Source organism: Nycticebus coucang, chromosome 10 (assembly GCF_027406575.1).
Source record: "Nycticebus coucang isolate mNycCou1 chromosome 10, mNycCou1.pri, whole genome shotgun sequence".
In the NCBI taxonomy this organism is placed as follows: Eukaryota; Metazoa; Chordata; class Mammalia; order Primates; family Lorisidae; genus Nycticebus; species Nycticebus coucang.
In genome coordinates, this window is record NC_069789.1 from 93,229,805 (window position 1) to 93,245,671 (window position 15,867).

The 15,867-nt window shown below is 41.8% G+C and overlaps 1 protein-coding gene across 3 annotated transcripts in view; it reads right to left on the bottom strand.

Annotated features, from left to right (window-relative positions):
* TIPRL (TOR signaling pathway regulator) overlaps window positions 1–14,095 on the bottom strand; it is a 39,071-nt gene extending 24,976 nt beyond the window's left edge. For 2 of the 3 annotated variants that reach the window (XM_053605984.1, XM_053605982.1), the window contains exon 1: window positions 11,898–14,095. In XM_053605984.1, the coding sequence (XP_053461959.1) occupies window positions 11,898–12,001 (104 nt within the window). In that variant the 5' untranslated portion in view covers window positions 12,002–14,095. Of the gene's footprint in view, window positions 1–11,767; window positions 11,831–11,897 lie in introns of those variants that run through there. The other variant, XM_053605983.1, reaches the window with a different exon arrangement.
* Window positions 14,096–15,867: the final 1,772 nt, after the last annotated feature.

The window sequence follows — 15,867 nt, forward strand, 5'->3', positions numbered from 1 at the left end:
ACAATGACAACTGCAACAAAAAATAGCTGGGCATTGTGGCAGGCACTTGTAGTCTCAGGTACTTGGGAGGCTGAGGCAAAAGAATCACTTAATCCCAAATAAGAGTTTGAGGTTGCTGTGAGCTGTGACGCCACAGCGCTCTACCAAGGGTGACATAGTGAAACTCGGTCTCAAAAAATAAACAATCAAAAAACATTTAAAATGCACATCTGCCTTGAATGCACTAATGTACACAGCTATGACTTAACAATAAAAAAATAAGGGCAGCGCCTGTGGCTCAGTGAGTAGGGCGCCGGCCCCATATACCGAGGGCGGAGGGATCAAACCCAGCCCCGGCCAAACTGCAACCAAAAAATAGCCGGGCGTTGTGGCGGGCGCCTGTAGTCCCAGCTGCTCGGGAGGCTGAGGCAAGAGAATCGCTTAAGCCCAGGAGTTGGAGGTTGCTGTGAGCTGTGTGAGGCCACGGCACTCTACCGAGGGCCATAAAGTCAGACTCTGTCTCTACAAAAAAAAAAATAAATAAATAAATAAAATAGGGTTGGCGCCTGTGGCTCAACGGAGTAGGGCGCCAGCCCCATATGCCGGAGGTGGTGGGTTCAAACCCAGCCCCAGGCAAAAACTGGAAAAAAAATAAATAAATAAAATAAAATGCACATCTGAGTCCAGTTCCTGTTGTGGGTCATTACCAAAACACAAACCTGTGTCCACCTATACAGCAACTTCATTTGCTGCATCAGTTAATGCTCTGGATCCTACCAAAAATAAAAAAATTAGGGTGCTGCCTGTGGCTCAAGGAGTAGGATGCTGGCCCCATATACCGGGGGGGTGGCAGGTTCAAGCCTGGCCCCAGCCAAAACTGCAAAAAAAAAAAAAGAAAAAAAATTAGCTGGGTATTGTGGGGGGTGCTTATAGCCCCAGCTACTTAGGAAGCTAAGGCACAAGGATCTCTTGAGCCTGAGCATTAGAGGTTGCTATGAGCTATGATGATGCCATAGCCCTCAACCACAGGGCAACAGAGAGAAGATTCTTATTTCCAAAAAAAAAAAAAGGTTGGGATTGTCACAACCCAAGAGCACAATCTTTTGCCCTATCAGATGGTCCACCTCCCATGACAGAATTCTCAGGAGTAGATTTTGAAGACTTTGTTGCAATGGATGATGAAGTGGTAACCTTAATGAACCTGATCCAGAGGCAATTTTCTAAGTGATACTGACCAAAGTACAACCCAGCATAAAAGTGCATTAAGTAGCTGATGAAGTGAGGATGAAACAGAAATTGCAGAGATTCCAAAAGAAGAGGACATCAAGCATCTGAAAATGCCCAGGTTTGCTGAGTGGTGTAGCCAGGATTGAGAGTACTTTCTCTACTTAACATTTGTAGTAAGAATAAGAAACAGACCAACATTGACTCTTTTTTCAGAAAGAATGATTATGCCAGGAGAAAATAGTAAATGTATTGATTTTATAAGATGCTTTATGAACAGCTCAGCGCCCGTAGCACAGTGGTTGCGGTGCCAGCCACATATACCAAGACTGGCGGGTTAGAAACGGGCCTGGACCTGCTAGACAACGACAGCCCCAACAAAAAATAGCTGGGGATTGTGGCGGGTGCCTGTAGTCCCAGCTATTTAGGAGGCTGAGGCAAGAAAATCGCTTAAGCCCAGCAGCTTGAGGTTGCTGTGAGCTGTGACATCACAGCACTCTATTGAGGGTGACATAGTAAAACTCTGTCTTGAGAAAAAAAAATAAAAAGATACTGTATGAATGATTCTACTGTGTTTTTATTACATGTGTTTTCATATGATATTCTCTAATAAAAGCTGCACAGGAAAGTACTTGTATCTATCAGTATAGGAGGCTTACTTAGCCTTGTGTGGACCACCTCCATGTCTTTACCAGTTTGGTACAGTCCTTTGGGTGGTCAATTTACAGAGATTCTACTGTATTTATGAAGTCTATTTAAAATGTTTTCATCATCTATTCTTTCATTATCATATCTTTACAGCACTACAGTAGGTATCAGGCTAAATAACACAGACAAACAACTATACAAATACATACATAGTATGATACCGGTATGTATTATATACATAATATATATATATGTAATATATATATAGATTGAAGCATTGGTAATCTGAAATCTGAAATTTTCCAAAATCTGAAACTTTTTGAACATGAACATGATGCTAAAAAAAAAAATGCACAGTGGAGCACTTTAGGTTTCAGATTTTCAGATTAGGGATGCTTAACCAGTATGTATTCTGCAAATATTTCAAAATCTGAAAAAAATGCAAAATCCAAAATACTTATAGTCCCACACATTTCAAATAAGGGATACTCAATTTGTATTATTTTATTATTATTTAATATTATTATCTATATTAAAAAAAGATAATTAGGGTAGAGTGTACTATATTAGGCAGGATGATCAGAAATCACTTCTAAGGTAGTGAAATTTGACCCTCAAATGTACCCTGTGAGCTAAGAAAGGCAGTTTAAGTGGCTAACTCAAGATCACACATCTAGCAAGTTCTAACACCAGGATTTTTTCCACTCTACTAGACTGCTTTGTATACACTGTGAGATCTTATTTGACCAGCCTCATTAGAAAAAAAAGTTATATTAGACACATTAAAAAGCAGAATCACAAATTATTAATCCACAGATGTATTTTGACTAGCATGCATAACATATTCTTCTAATATTCAAAAGTCACCAACAACTACAATATTGAAAATTATCAACAAAAATGGAGAGATTTTATATAATCTGGACTTCTGGTTAGTTTCTTTTTTCTTTTTTTTTTAGACAGGGTCTCACTTGGGCTTAAGTATGGTGGCATGATTATAGGCTGAAGTGATCCTTCTCCCTTAGCCTCCCAAATAGCTGAGACTATAAGCAAATGCCATTATGCCGGGCTAATCTTTTAAAATTTTTGTAGAGATGGGTGTTACTAAATTGACCAGGCTGGTCTTGAACTCCTGGCCTCAAGTGATCCTCTGGCCTCAGCTTCCTAAATTGCTAAAATTATAGGCATGAACCACTGCATCTGATGCTTTCTTTCTACTTATTCTCTCTTTTTTTATTATTAAATCATAGCTGTGTGCATTATTGCGATCATGGGGCACCATACGCTGGTTTTATGGACCGTTTGACACATTTTCATCACACTGGTCAACACAGCCTTCCTGGCATTTTCTTAGTTATTGTGTTAAGACATTTATATTCTACATTTACTAAGTTTCACATGTACCCTTGTAAGATGCACCGCAGGTGTAATCCCACCAATCACCCTCCCTCTGCCCATCCTCCCCCCTCCCTCCCCTCTCTCTCCCCCTTCCCCCTATTCTTAGGTTATAACTGTGAAAGCCATAAATTAGTTTCATAGTAGGGCTGAGTACATTGGATACTTTTTCTTTCATTCTTGAGATACTTTACTAAGAAAATATGTTCCAGCTCCATCCATGTAAACATGAAAGAGGTAAAGTCTCCATCTTTCTTTAAGGCTGCATAATAATTCTTTTTTTTAATTTTTATTTTTGCTGCTGTTGTTATTAAAAGAAAAAAAAAGTAGACCCGGCAACATTGAATCTATATTGCCAAATGGTACCAACTGACAGAAGTTGAATAGAGGATGTCTCCCTTTAATTAAGGCATGAATTCTGCAGTTCACCAATCCCCTTGATCCTTTAGAAAGTTAAGTTTGTAATCCCTGTTACAAAGGTTTTTAAGTGGCAAGTAGTTACTTCTAAAAAAAAACTAGCCATATGTATAGTTTACCAGACATTATAACCCCATTACCTTGGTCACGACCAGGACTTTCAGTTTAGAGATAAAAGTTCAGCATTCCAACCAAAGGCAATTATTTATGGGCTTGCTGGGACCCCTGAATCTTAGCCTGAGAATTCTGCCTGATAGATTCATTCTGAATTGAATAATGATCAATTAACTCACACTGATTTTCTCTGTTCAGAAATGTGAATGACAGTCAAATGAAGCACAGGCCAAGACATGGCATGAAACAAAAGCCATTGGGACAGACAGGAGGGAACAGTGAAGTGAAGCTGTTAAATAACATCAGGGAAGAAGACAAGCAAAGACTTGAGAAATGAAAGTAACAAAAAGAATAAAGACTTCTATAGTTGTTGGGGCCACAATAAAGAAAAGTAGGAAAATAAAACTAGGGTGATAACGGACATTGTATTTGAGAAATGAATGCATCAATGTCTGGTTCGATGGACACAGTTGGAATTTGCAGTCAGTTCTCAAGGAGCTCATCAGATATTTTGGTTCTAATTTTATTCTTAATGTATTTCATTCTTGAAAATAGTTGCTTACAAATGTAGGTGCTGCCAAAAAGTGATGACATGAATAGGTGTGATTGTGAAGCAAGGGTTATTTGTCTCTGGGAAGATAGCATCTATAAAAGTCCAGTAAAGATACATGATCAAAAAAATGTTTTCAGTTGAATGCCTAATTGCAGCTCTATGCATTCTACTTGAAAAGTGGCAGATTGGTGGCACCCGTTGCTCAGTGGGTAGGGAGCTGGCTACATACACCAAGGCTGGCAAGTTCAAACCCAGCCCGGGCCAGCTAAAACAACAATGACAACTGCAACAACAACAACAAAAATAGCTGGGCTAGATGCCTGTATCACAGTGGTTACAGCTCCAGCCATATGCACCGAGGCTGGTGGGTTTGAACCTGGCCCGGACAAGCTAAAGCAACAATGACAACTGCAACAACAACAACAAAAATAGCCAGGCATTGTGGCAGGCGCCTGTAGTCCCAGCTATCTGGGAGGCTGAGGCAAGAGAATCGCTTAAGCCCAAGAGTTTGAGGTTGCTGTGAGCTGTGATACCACAGCACGCAGAGTGACAGCTTGAGATTGTCTCAAAAAAATGAAAGAAAAGTGGCAGATAACAAATTGATGTCCACTGAAAATGGAAGCACAAATGCACCAAAATATTATTTTCCCAGAAATCTTGAGATCTGTTTTTAAATTTTTGTACTAAATTGAAGAGCAAGGCTACATGTTTTCCACTGTTTGTAGAACTGTGTTTAGCCACTGTACAGAAATGCATAAAATTGCCTTAATTTGAGCATGCTATAATTTCAGTCTCATTTGGAATGCTATTATGGTTTGAAACATTGTATTGATAAATTAATTTTCTTATTTTTTGAGACAGAGTCTCACTTTGTTGCCCTCAGTAGAGTGCTGGAGTGTCACAGCTCATAGCAACCTCAAACTCTTAGACTTAAGCAATTCTCTTCCCTTAGCCACAAGTAGCTTGGGACTACAGGCGCCCACCACAATGCCTGGCTATTTTTAGAGAGGGGGATCTCACTCTGGCTCAGGCTGGTCTCCAACCTTCTCCAACCTGTGAACTCAGGCTATCCATCAATCTCAGCCTCCCGGAGTGCTAGGATTACAGGCATGAGTCATCGTGACCTGCCTGATGAATTGATTTTCATCTTAAAGGCGCATATTTAACTCATAAAACAAATGGTTAAATCCACTAAAAATTCTAAATTTGTAAGCCAGTTTTCATTACCAAGTACTGGCAAAAATTTGGTTTTTGATAGCTGAAATGACTTGATAACATGTTGCAAATCATAAAATCTTTTCAAAATTTGCCCTTAACTTTGCTATCTTCCAAAAAGTAAACAACGTCGCCAAAGCCAGCATCAATACTTTTAAGTCATTCCTGGAATTGGAGATGATTCAATCCTTTGTCCCTAATGAAATTCAGTCTTGATGATGATTTACATGACTTTATCCATTTTTAAAGCTTTTACAAATTTTCTTTCTTTTTTTTGAGACGGTCTCATTATGTCGCCCTCAGTAGAATGCGGTGGCATCACAGCTCACAGCAACCTCAAACTCTTGGGCTTAAGTGATTCTCTTGCCTCAGCCTCCCAAGTAGCTGGGACTACAGGCACCTGCCACAATGCCTAGCTATTTTTTGTTGCAGTTGTCACTGTTGTTTAGCTGGCTCATGCCAGTTTTGAACCCGTTAGCCTTGGTGGATGTGGCTGGCACCGTAACCACTGTGCTACAACTGCCAAGCCCAGATAAATTTTCTTGATGTGCTATGCAAAGATACTTCATCAAACATGAATTTGGGGCAGCAATTGCATTGTCTTCTATTGATTTTACAAGTCCCTCTCTTTTACCTTCCACTGCTGGGGCACTGTAAGTACAGACACGTGAGAATGGCACTTTAAAATATTTTTTACTTCTTCGAATAGATCTCTCGATTTAGTTGTGTCTTTTAATGGCAATAAACAAGTTATTTCTTCAGTGACGTCAGATTCATCATTAATTTCTAATAAAAGTGGCGAGCTAAGCCGTATTTATAGCATCAGTGCTTTCATCTATCACCAAAACATAAAATTTTAAATTACAGATTTTCCAATTTCCTCAATTCATTCGGCTATAGTTTGGTGAGACAAACTGATTTTGGAAATATCTCTCTTTTCTTCAGGCAAATTGTATCTGCCATGCTTTACATACAAAGTTCAATAAATTCAATATCAGTAAAAAATAAAATTTTAATTTTTCATTATTAAATATGGCAGCTGGGTGGCACCTGTGGCTCAAGGAGTAGGGCTCCAGCCCCATATGCCAGAGGTGGTGATTTCAAACTCAGCCATGGCCAAAAACTGCAAAATATGGTACCATATAACTAACTTTTATAATGGAATCCATCTGAGCTGTAACTTTTTTCTTTCTTTTTTTTTTTTTTAAATCTCTCTTTCTTTTCTTTTCTTTTTTATGTATTTATTTATTTATTTGGCCGGGGCTGGGTTTGAACCCGCCACCTCCAGCATATGGGGCTGGCGTCCTACTCCTTTGAGCCACAGGCGCCACCTTTTTTTTTTTTTTTTGAGACAGGGCCTCAAGCTGTCGCTCTGGGTAGAGTGCAGTGGCATCACAGCTCACAGCAACCTCCAACTCCTGGGCTTAAGTGATTCTCTTGCCTCAGCCTCCCAAGTAGCTGGGACTACAGGCACCCACCACAATGCCCTATTTTTTGGTTGCAGTTGTCATTGTTGTTTGGCAGGCCCAGGCTGGATTCGAACCACCAGCTCTGGTGTATGTGGCTGGCACCTTAGTTGCTTGAGCTACAAGCACCAAGCCCTGAGTTGTAACTTTTAAAAAAAATTCTGTTGAGGGCAGCACCTGTGGCTCAGTGGATAGGGTGCCAGCCCTACATACCAAGCGAGGGTGGTGGGTTCAAACCCGGCCCCGGCCAAACTGCAACAAAAAATAGTCTGGCATTGTGGCGAGCACTTATAGTCCCAGCTACCCAGGAGGCTGAGGCAAGAGAATCACCTAAGCCCAGGAGTTGTACGTTGCTACGAGCTGTGACGCCACAGCACTGTACCAAGGGTAATAAAGTGAGACTCTGTCTCAAATAAATACATTTTGTTGAAAAGAGACACGCTTTTTTTCAGTTTTGCTATTTTGTCCTTAGGACCCAATCCTTTATATGCATCAAATTTGGTGGCATGTTTTTGCTTATAATGCCTTTTCAAATTATATTCTTTGAAAATGTGCACAAATATCCTACAAATTGGGCAGCGCCTGTGGCTCAGTGGGTAAGGCACTGGCCCCATATACTGAGGGTGGTGGGTTCAAACCCGGCTCCGGCCAAATTGCAACAAAAAAATAGCCGGGGAAAAAAAATAAAAAATAAAAAAGAAGGAAACAAAAAATAGCCGGGCATTGTGGCGGGCGCCTATAGTCGCAGCTACTCAGAAGGCTGAGGCAAGAGAATCACCTAAGCCCAGGGGTTGGAGGTTGCTGTGAGCAGTGTGACACCATGGCACTCTACCAAGGGCAATAAAGTGAGACTCTGTCTTTACAACAACAACAACAAAAATCCTACAAATTAAGCTGAGTGCCTTACTGTTCAGTTCAACAAAAAAGTAGTTATTTGTCTACTTTTCATTGAATAATCTTCCTTCATCCACAATTTTTCTTTTTGGAGGTTCTGTTTTGAGATATAGCAGCCATGCTGGGATTTAAAAAATAATAATAGGTAAGAGACTTTATTTATTTTTATTATGAAAATTAATTGACAGGAAAATAGAAAGCAAAGTTTGGGCCCTTCCACATCTCAGCTGCTGACGTAGGGCGAGGCACAAGGCTGATTGTAAAGCAAGGGCTGGCCAATGTGGGAGGCACTGCCAAGGTGTGGATGTACCCTTAATAATCAAATGAGAATGCTTAACTGACTTTTAAATAACATTAAATGCCTAATGTTGCAATGATTAGACATTTAATGTTATTTAAAAGTCAGTTAAGAGATTGAAATACTACTGATAATCACTACCAAGTCATCACAAACACATGCAATGTCTGATGGTGTCAATTTGACCGTGCATGGAGGATAAGACCCTGGAAGCCACACGTGCATATAACAGCAAGAGGGTATGTATGTTCATTTTATGTCACGCTGGATGGGACATGACATGTTCATCTACAAAGTTCAAGCTTGAGAACTGTGCAAAAGAGTTCCATGAAAATAATAACTAGAAAAAAAATCTCATCATACTTTACGCAAGTTTACAATTTTGTGTCAGGCCATATTCATAGCCATCCTGGGTCACATGCAGCCCAAGCACCAGGTGTTAGACACTCTGTTCTAATGGACATACATTATTTTAGTCAGCGGTTCTCAACCTGTGGGCCATGACCCCTTTGTAACAGTGAAAATACATGTGGCACTGGGAAGGTTGAGAACCACTGATCTTAGTGCAAGTGCTCTATGATAGCTACTTAGCAGATCTGAAGGCTTTTTTTTTTTTTTCTTCTTTAAAACTTCTGGACTTGGCTCGGCACCTGTGGCTCAAGCGGCTAAGGCGCCAGCCACATACACCTGAGCTGGCAGGTTCGAATCCAACCCGGGCCTGCCAAACAACAATGATGGCTGCAATCAAAAAATAGCCAGGCGTAGGGGCGGTGCCTGTGGCTCAGTCGGTAAGGCGCCGGCCCCATATGCCGAGGGTGGCGGGTTCAAACCCGGCCCCAGCCGAACTGCAACCAAAAAATAGCCGGGTGTTGTGGCGGGCGCCTGTAGTCCCAGCTACTTGGGAGGCTGAGGCAAGAGAATCGCTCAAGCCCAGGAGTTGGAGGTTGCTGTGAGCTGTGTGAGGCCATGGCACTCTACCCAGGGCCATAAAGTGAGACTCTGTCTCTACCAAAAAAAAAAAAAATAGCCGGGCGTTGTGGTGGGCACCTGTAGTCCCAGCTACTTGGGAGGCGGAGACAGGAGACTCGCTTGACCCCAGGAGTTTGAGGTTGCTGTGAGCTATGATGCCATAGCACTCTAACCAGGGCAACAGCTTGAGGCTCTGTCTCAAAAAAAAAAAAAAAAAAAAAAAAAAACTTCTGGACTTTTTAACAACTACTATATAGCTATAATTTTAGGTAAAGTAAAAAAACACTATATTAAACAATATTCTCACATAAAGCCAAAAATAGATTCATGCACATATCCCAAGTCCACATTCACTCTCTTTTCAATTGTTTAAATATATTTCCAGGCTAGGTCTTCTGGCTCAGATCCTAGGTCTATAATCTTAGTACCCTGGGAGACCAAGATGGAAGGACTGCTTGAGATCTGGAATTCGAGATCAGCCTGAGCAAGAGGGATACTCCGTTTCTACTAAGATTCTAAAAAATTAGCTGGGTGGTGGGCACCTGTAGTCACAGCTACGTGGGAGGCTGCGGATCACTGGAGCCCAAGAGTTTGATCTTGTGGTGAGCTATGATCACACCACTGCTCTCTAGCTGGGGCAACAGAGTGAGGACTCTGTCTCAAAAAATAACATCTTAAATCTAATTCCAATTAGACGTACCAAACAGCATTTGTATATATTTTAAATGCATATTATGTGAAGTGTCTGGAAAGTATACAGCCTTGTAATATGAAAAATAGAGACATACATAGCTGCATACTTTCCAAACAGCCCTCTTAGGTTAAAAACAAAGAAGCAAAATACTCCACATGACCAAATTAAACAATTTGGGTTTTAGATGAAAAAAACACTGGCCCTTATTGGAAACATATGTTTTATTCCTGGATTAGCAAAGCCCAATAAATTTCAAAATAAAAATGGCTTTAATTCCATTATGACTGCCTAGGAGATGACTTAACACTCAGTGTGTCCACAAACACCAGATTTCTGGTGAACTTTTTGTTCTTACACAACAACTATATTAATATTAGCAATGAAGAAAAGATAGCAAAATTGGGTGGTGCCTGTGACTCAGTGATTCCCTTAGAATTATCCATGTATACAGCACCTATAGGAAAGTCTGCAAGTAAATTACCTGGGTACCCCAATTTGAAGCTGTTTTATATAGTATAAGTATATGGAGAGGAAAAACTAAGAGAGTAATCCAACCTGTAGTGAGATGAAGCAATTTTTTTCCCTTTCTATTCTGTATTTTCCTCATTTCTTTCGATGAACATCTAAGAATGTTACAGTTCATTTATTTTGACTCTCCTCTCTTCCCAGGTCACTCCTGCCTGAATCTTAAAATGCAAATGCGTCCCAGGGTTCTATCTCCTGACCTTTTCTTCTGGATGACTTCTAGATAATCTTGTAATCCAGGGCTCCAGATACCAACTATAAACTGATGATTCTCAAACCTAAGCTCACAGACATCTTTTTTGAATTCCAAGATAAATATATCCAAATGCTTAGTGCACATCTCCACTTTATGACCCACATCCACCTCACATTTCAACAAACTAAACTCATCCTCAATCCAATGCCTGGTCCCCAATCTTCTCCTTCTGTGGTTCTCACCTTGTTCCATGGCATTGCTATTCATGCAACAACCCAAGCCAGAAATCTTGACATCAGTATAGAGTCTTCCTTTTTTTATTTCCCTTCCTATTAACTGGCCATCAAATCCAAGAAATTAATCTTCTACAACCTCTCTACTCTCTCTCCTACCTAATAACTGGTCTTCTCAGCCCTGCAGCCTTCCAATCCATCCACCCACATCAGCTCCAAATCTTTCAGAGTGTGTATCTCATAATGTATCTCCTCTGTATAAAATTACAATCGGTTTGCCAGAGAAAATTCTAAACTCCTTAGCCTGGCGCAAAAATTCCCTCAGTATCTCTACTCCACCAGGGTCACTACCACACACAAAGACAGCTCTTCAAACACACCACAGCTCTCACTCTCCCGGACCTCCAGCTCTAGACACGTCCCTGACTCAATCCCCCCGTCCCTTGCCCGGAAACTTTGTCAAAATTCCATTCAGGCATCCCAATTTCCCAGATGCTTTGTCCCCCCTTAAAGATCTCGCTCAAATCACTCCGCGCGCACATTTTCATCAACAGTTATTCCCCGTGTAATGTAACTGTCAATCTGTCCCTGTGATGAAACTAAATTATTTGAGGTGCAGCTATCTTTCGTGTTTCAAGTGCCTAACACCGCACCTGACACGCTAAAAATGAAATATACAGATATGTCTATACAATTTACATTAATTCCATGTTATATTGTTTATATCATATTACATATTAATCATCCCATTAACCCCCCAAGAAAACAGGTCACAGCCACTCAGAAAGAAAGGTGGCGCCGGCTGGGGCAGGAAGAAACGTTCGGCTGAGGGCAAAGTCCACCAGAACAGTCATGCTCTACGCAAACCCAACCGAGGGACCGTTTCACGACCGCAGCGCCTCGCGAACTCCAACCAAAGGTCCAGAGGTGCTGGTGGGATTATTTACCGAAGTTGTCAATCAAAGGTCCAGTCCGGAGGGACCACGCCTCCGCCCCAAGGGGAAGAGGAGGGGCTGCACCGAGTTTTCCCGGCCTCCCGCCCTAGCCCAGAAACCGGCCCACGCCCCGAAGCCTCACTTCTCCACATCCGCTGACTTCATGATGTGGGTCTTGGACGCCGTCAGCTTCCACGGCCCGAAGGAGAAGTCCTGGTGGCTGCTCTGAAAGCCGTGGATCATCATGGCTGAGGCGGGGCCCACGAGGGCCACACGGACCAGGGTAGAGCGACAGCTGCGGTAGCAGCGGCGGCGGCGGCAGGTACCGGTTCCTCTGCCTCCCTCCGGCCCAACCCCCGCGGGTTTCGAGCCGTTACCATGCCCGGCCCCGCCCCCTGCCGGCCGACCCAGACCCTCCCTTCCGCCTTCTTCTCAGCCCGTCTGCCTTTTGCTTCCGGGACCACTTGCTCAGAGTGTGTGACCTACGTCTTACGTTACGACGCTCCGGAAAAAAGGAAGGGAGAGAATGGGTTGAGGGGCGGGGCTTCGGCTGCGGAGGGTGTGGTCCCGGGCGCGTAGCCCTCCCGTAATTGACAGGTGATGACATCGCCTAGTTTTTTGCGGAGTGCTAGGGAATAGGAAAGCGACTTTACGTAGCCCTTACAGACCTGTTAAAGACGTATAATTATCTCGTGTGTTAGTAAATCGTTGTAGAGAGGGAATGCCCAACGTTTTTCTGTTGAGGTCCAGCATCAGCCAGACTTAGAAGTGGCCTGGTAGTCATAGTTGACTACGGACAGATGCCTATCAAAAATTTCATCTTACAAATATTTAAACGCTTCAAGGTTTAGCTGCTACCTAGGCACCCTGTATAGTGGAAACAACACAGGAGACCTGGTGCTCAATCCCAGGTAACATGATTGGTAGCATTATTTTGTGTATCCTCCTTGGGCAAAGCATTTAGCTAATGATTTTAGGTTTCAATTGCCTCAAAGAGATGATTTGGAGTTAGAGCATCTCCCAAAATTGTCTTTCTGGCCTTATTGCCAACATTCTCTCTCAACTCTTCCCACTTAGACTCAGCCCTACCACTGAGCCCTTACTCAGAGGTGGTGGTAGGATTATTTACCGAATAATCCTGCTGTTCTACCTGAAACCTGTCCTGTTTCAGACTCAGTCTGGCAACCTTTTAAAAATGCAAATTTTCTAGATTTGTTCCTTGCCCTGGTCTGGAATAATCCACCTTGCACTGACAGATCTCCTTCAAAAGGGTTTTCCCAAACCCTGGAGCTGAAGTTTAATGGATTCATCTTGTGAACCAACATATTGATTAAATCAACGTTATACTTAATACAGTTAATACTCTCCATCCAAATGAATGTCAAAAACTAAGAGTCTGCTACTTGCCATGTTTCTATTTTTATTACCCTTTCTTATAACAGAAATTGACAATGTAATTCCTACATGATTTTGGTGATACAAGGCAGAGCTCCTTGCCCCTTAAAATGTATGCTTCCATCCGTCCAATTTCATCTAAAATTTCAGTTGCTTCTAGATAGGGTAACAGGCCACTGTCATATTGTTATATAATTTTCTAGGAGGTGGCCTTGATAAAGAAGTGCCAGGCCATCCTATCCAGAACCCAAGACTCAATGCATTCCTACTTACCCTCTTAAACGTTTGTCTCTTCCCAAAATTTTCCTGGACAAGATATAATGGTTTCCTTTGCTAGGATATTTTTATTTAAACTTAAAATCTAGCAAGCCAATCCAAAAGTTTATTTAGCAAAATTTAAGATGGCAATTCTTTGAAGACACGGGAAATGAATCTCTGAAGATATATAATTTCAACCACACACGTTAGAGAGATAGGTAGGTATTGGTCGGGTATTTCCAATGCCTATTCAAGTATCATCATGATGCAGGATTCCATCACTCAGGTCTGGACAGGTCTCCCCCATTCTTTAGGCCCAGGTGAACTCAGAAATCAAACCCCCATTTCCAGGCATAAACAGGCTGCATTTTCCAGACCACACCCTCTGGGCTTTAACAAGATCATGAACAAAGCAGCCTGAGACGGTTTTTTGGGTGGTTCCACCTTGAATGGGGAACACGCACCCCAATCCCTTCTCTGAGACAGGAACTCTAGGGACCTAGTGACTTTGTCCCAGGGGAGGAACTACTTTCAACTTTGAAAGGATATTTTTTTACCTACCAAATCCTAGCCAAAATGTAAATCTCCAGGCACTATATACCCCTAGACAAAGGGCCCTTGAGAGAGATTTTCTGACTTGGGTCTTTCCCTTTGCCAGAGGCTCTGGTGCTTTTTACTACTTCACATTCCTTTCTATCTAATAAAATCCTGTCTTACCACTGTTCTGTGGTCTGTGAATTCATTCTTCATTCTTGGTGTCAAATCCCTGACACCAAGGGCCTACTGAGGAAGAAATTCCATTATCAATCACACATAGTTGTTTTGTAAAGCTGATTCTTGGGGTGGAGTAATACCTGAGATTTGATGGAAGGAAGGGATTCATTTTCAACCAAATTGGGAAAAGGTTATTAGAGCCACCAAATCAAATTGCTGTACAAGTTTGTCAAGATTTAGTGCTGAGGGAAGCCAGTGACTCAATTGGTTATTAACCAGTTATTACAGAAATTTATGTATTCAACAAACATTTTTTCAGCACATTTTATAGTGCTAGAAACTGTTTTGGGTGCTAAAGACACAGCAGTGAATAAAGCAAGTAAGATCTCTTTCACCTTGGAATATATATGATAATGGATAAAACAGGTAATAAATAAAACAAAATTTATAATTTTAGATACTGATAAATTTTGTGCAGAACATTAAGCAAATTAGGTGAAGAAGGTAAGAGTATCCAGAGTAGGAAGCAGACGGGTATAGAGTGATCAGAAGAGCCCTTTCTGTGGAGTTTACACTTGACCTCACAGCACATTTGGCCAGCTCCCAAATTAACTTCCTGGGGAATGTTTTATGATTCTTGGCTCACATCCTATTCCTGAGTAAAGAATCTTACTGTGAGTCCCTCAAATCTTATGAGTTCCTCACACTGTTGACATGCTGATTAATATGTAATCTACTGACATTGAAAAGGACACTGACTTGGTTCTAAATCATAGAGCTTGCTGATTTGTTTCAGAATCATGAAGTTTAACTGTCTTACATGTAAAACATTTTAGCCTGAATGCTGTTACCTAAGGCCAATGACTGTCCTCCAATGAAAAAAGACAACTCCAATATGAGGGGACCGCCTCCCATCTCTTAAATCATCTTATAAAAGCATTAAAACTCGGAACATGCCCAACTTGGTGTGTCTTCCCAGGTGGACCCTCAAATTTGGTTCTTAAAACCTTTATGAGGGGAGAAGGAAAAGCAGAGAGAGGGAAGGAGGGAGGTGGGTGGGGCCTTGGTGTGTGCCACACCTTCTGGGGGCAAGATGTGGATTGCAAGAGGGACTTTGCCAAACAAATGCAATCAGTGTAACCTGGCTTATTGTACCCTCAATGAATCCCCAACAATAAAAAAGAAAAACTTTATCAAATTATTTCTGCCCCAATAGCCTTAACTTTGGTCAACACACTCAAGCAGAGACCTGCTGAAAAGGTCTGATAAGAAGGAAAATCCACAAGAAAATAGGAAGAAAGGCAGTGCCTGTGGCTTAGTGGGTAGAGTGCCAGCCCCATATACTGAGGGTGGGGTTCGAACCCTGCCCTGGCCAGCTTAAAAGCAGTGGCAACTGCAACAAAAAATAGCCGGGCGTTGTGGCGGTTGCCTGAAGTCCCATTCTGGAGGCTGAGGCAAGAGAATCACCTAAGCCCAAGAGCTGGAGGTTGCTGTGAGCTATGACACCACGGTACTCTACTGAGGACAACAAAGTGAGACTCTGCCTATAAAAAAAAAAGATATTAAGCACAGTACTTAGAGAAGGGCATTATAATCAATAACATAAATAAACTGCGATATTCTTCAAGCACCTTGATTCAAGTTATCTGTGTCAGGTGCCAAGGATATAGAGATATGTAAGATCTTGTAATCTCGGAGAGCTTGTGCTCAAGTGTGAGGAATGAAGTAAATAAATGCAAACTATA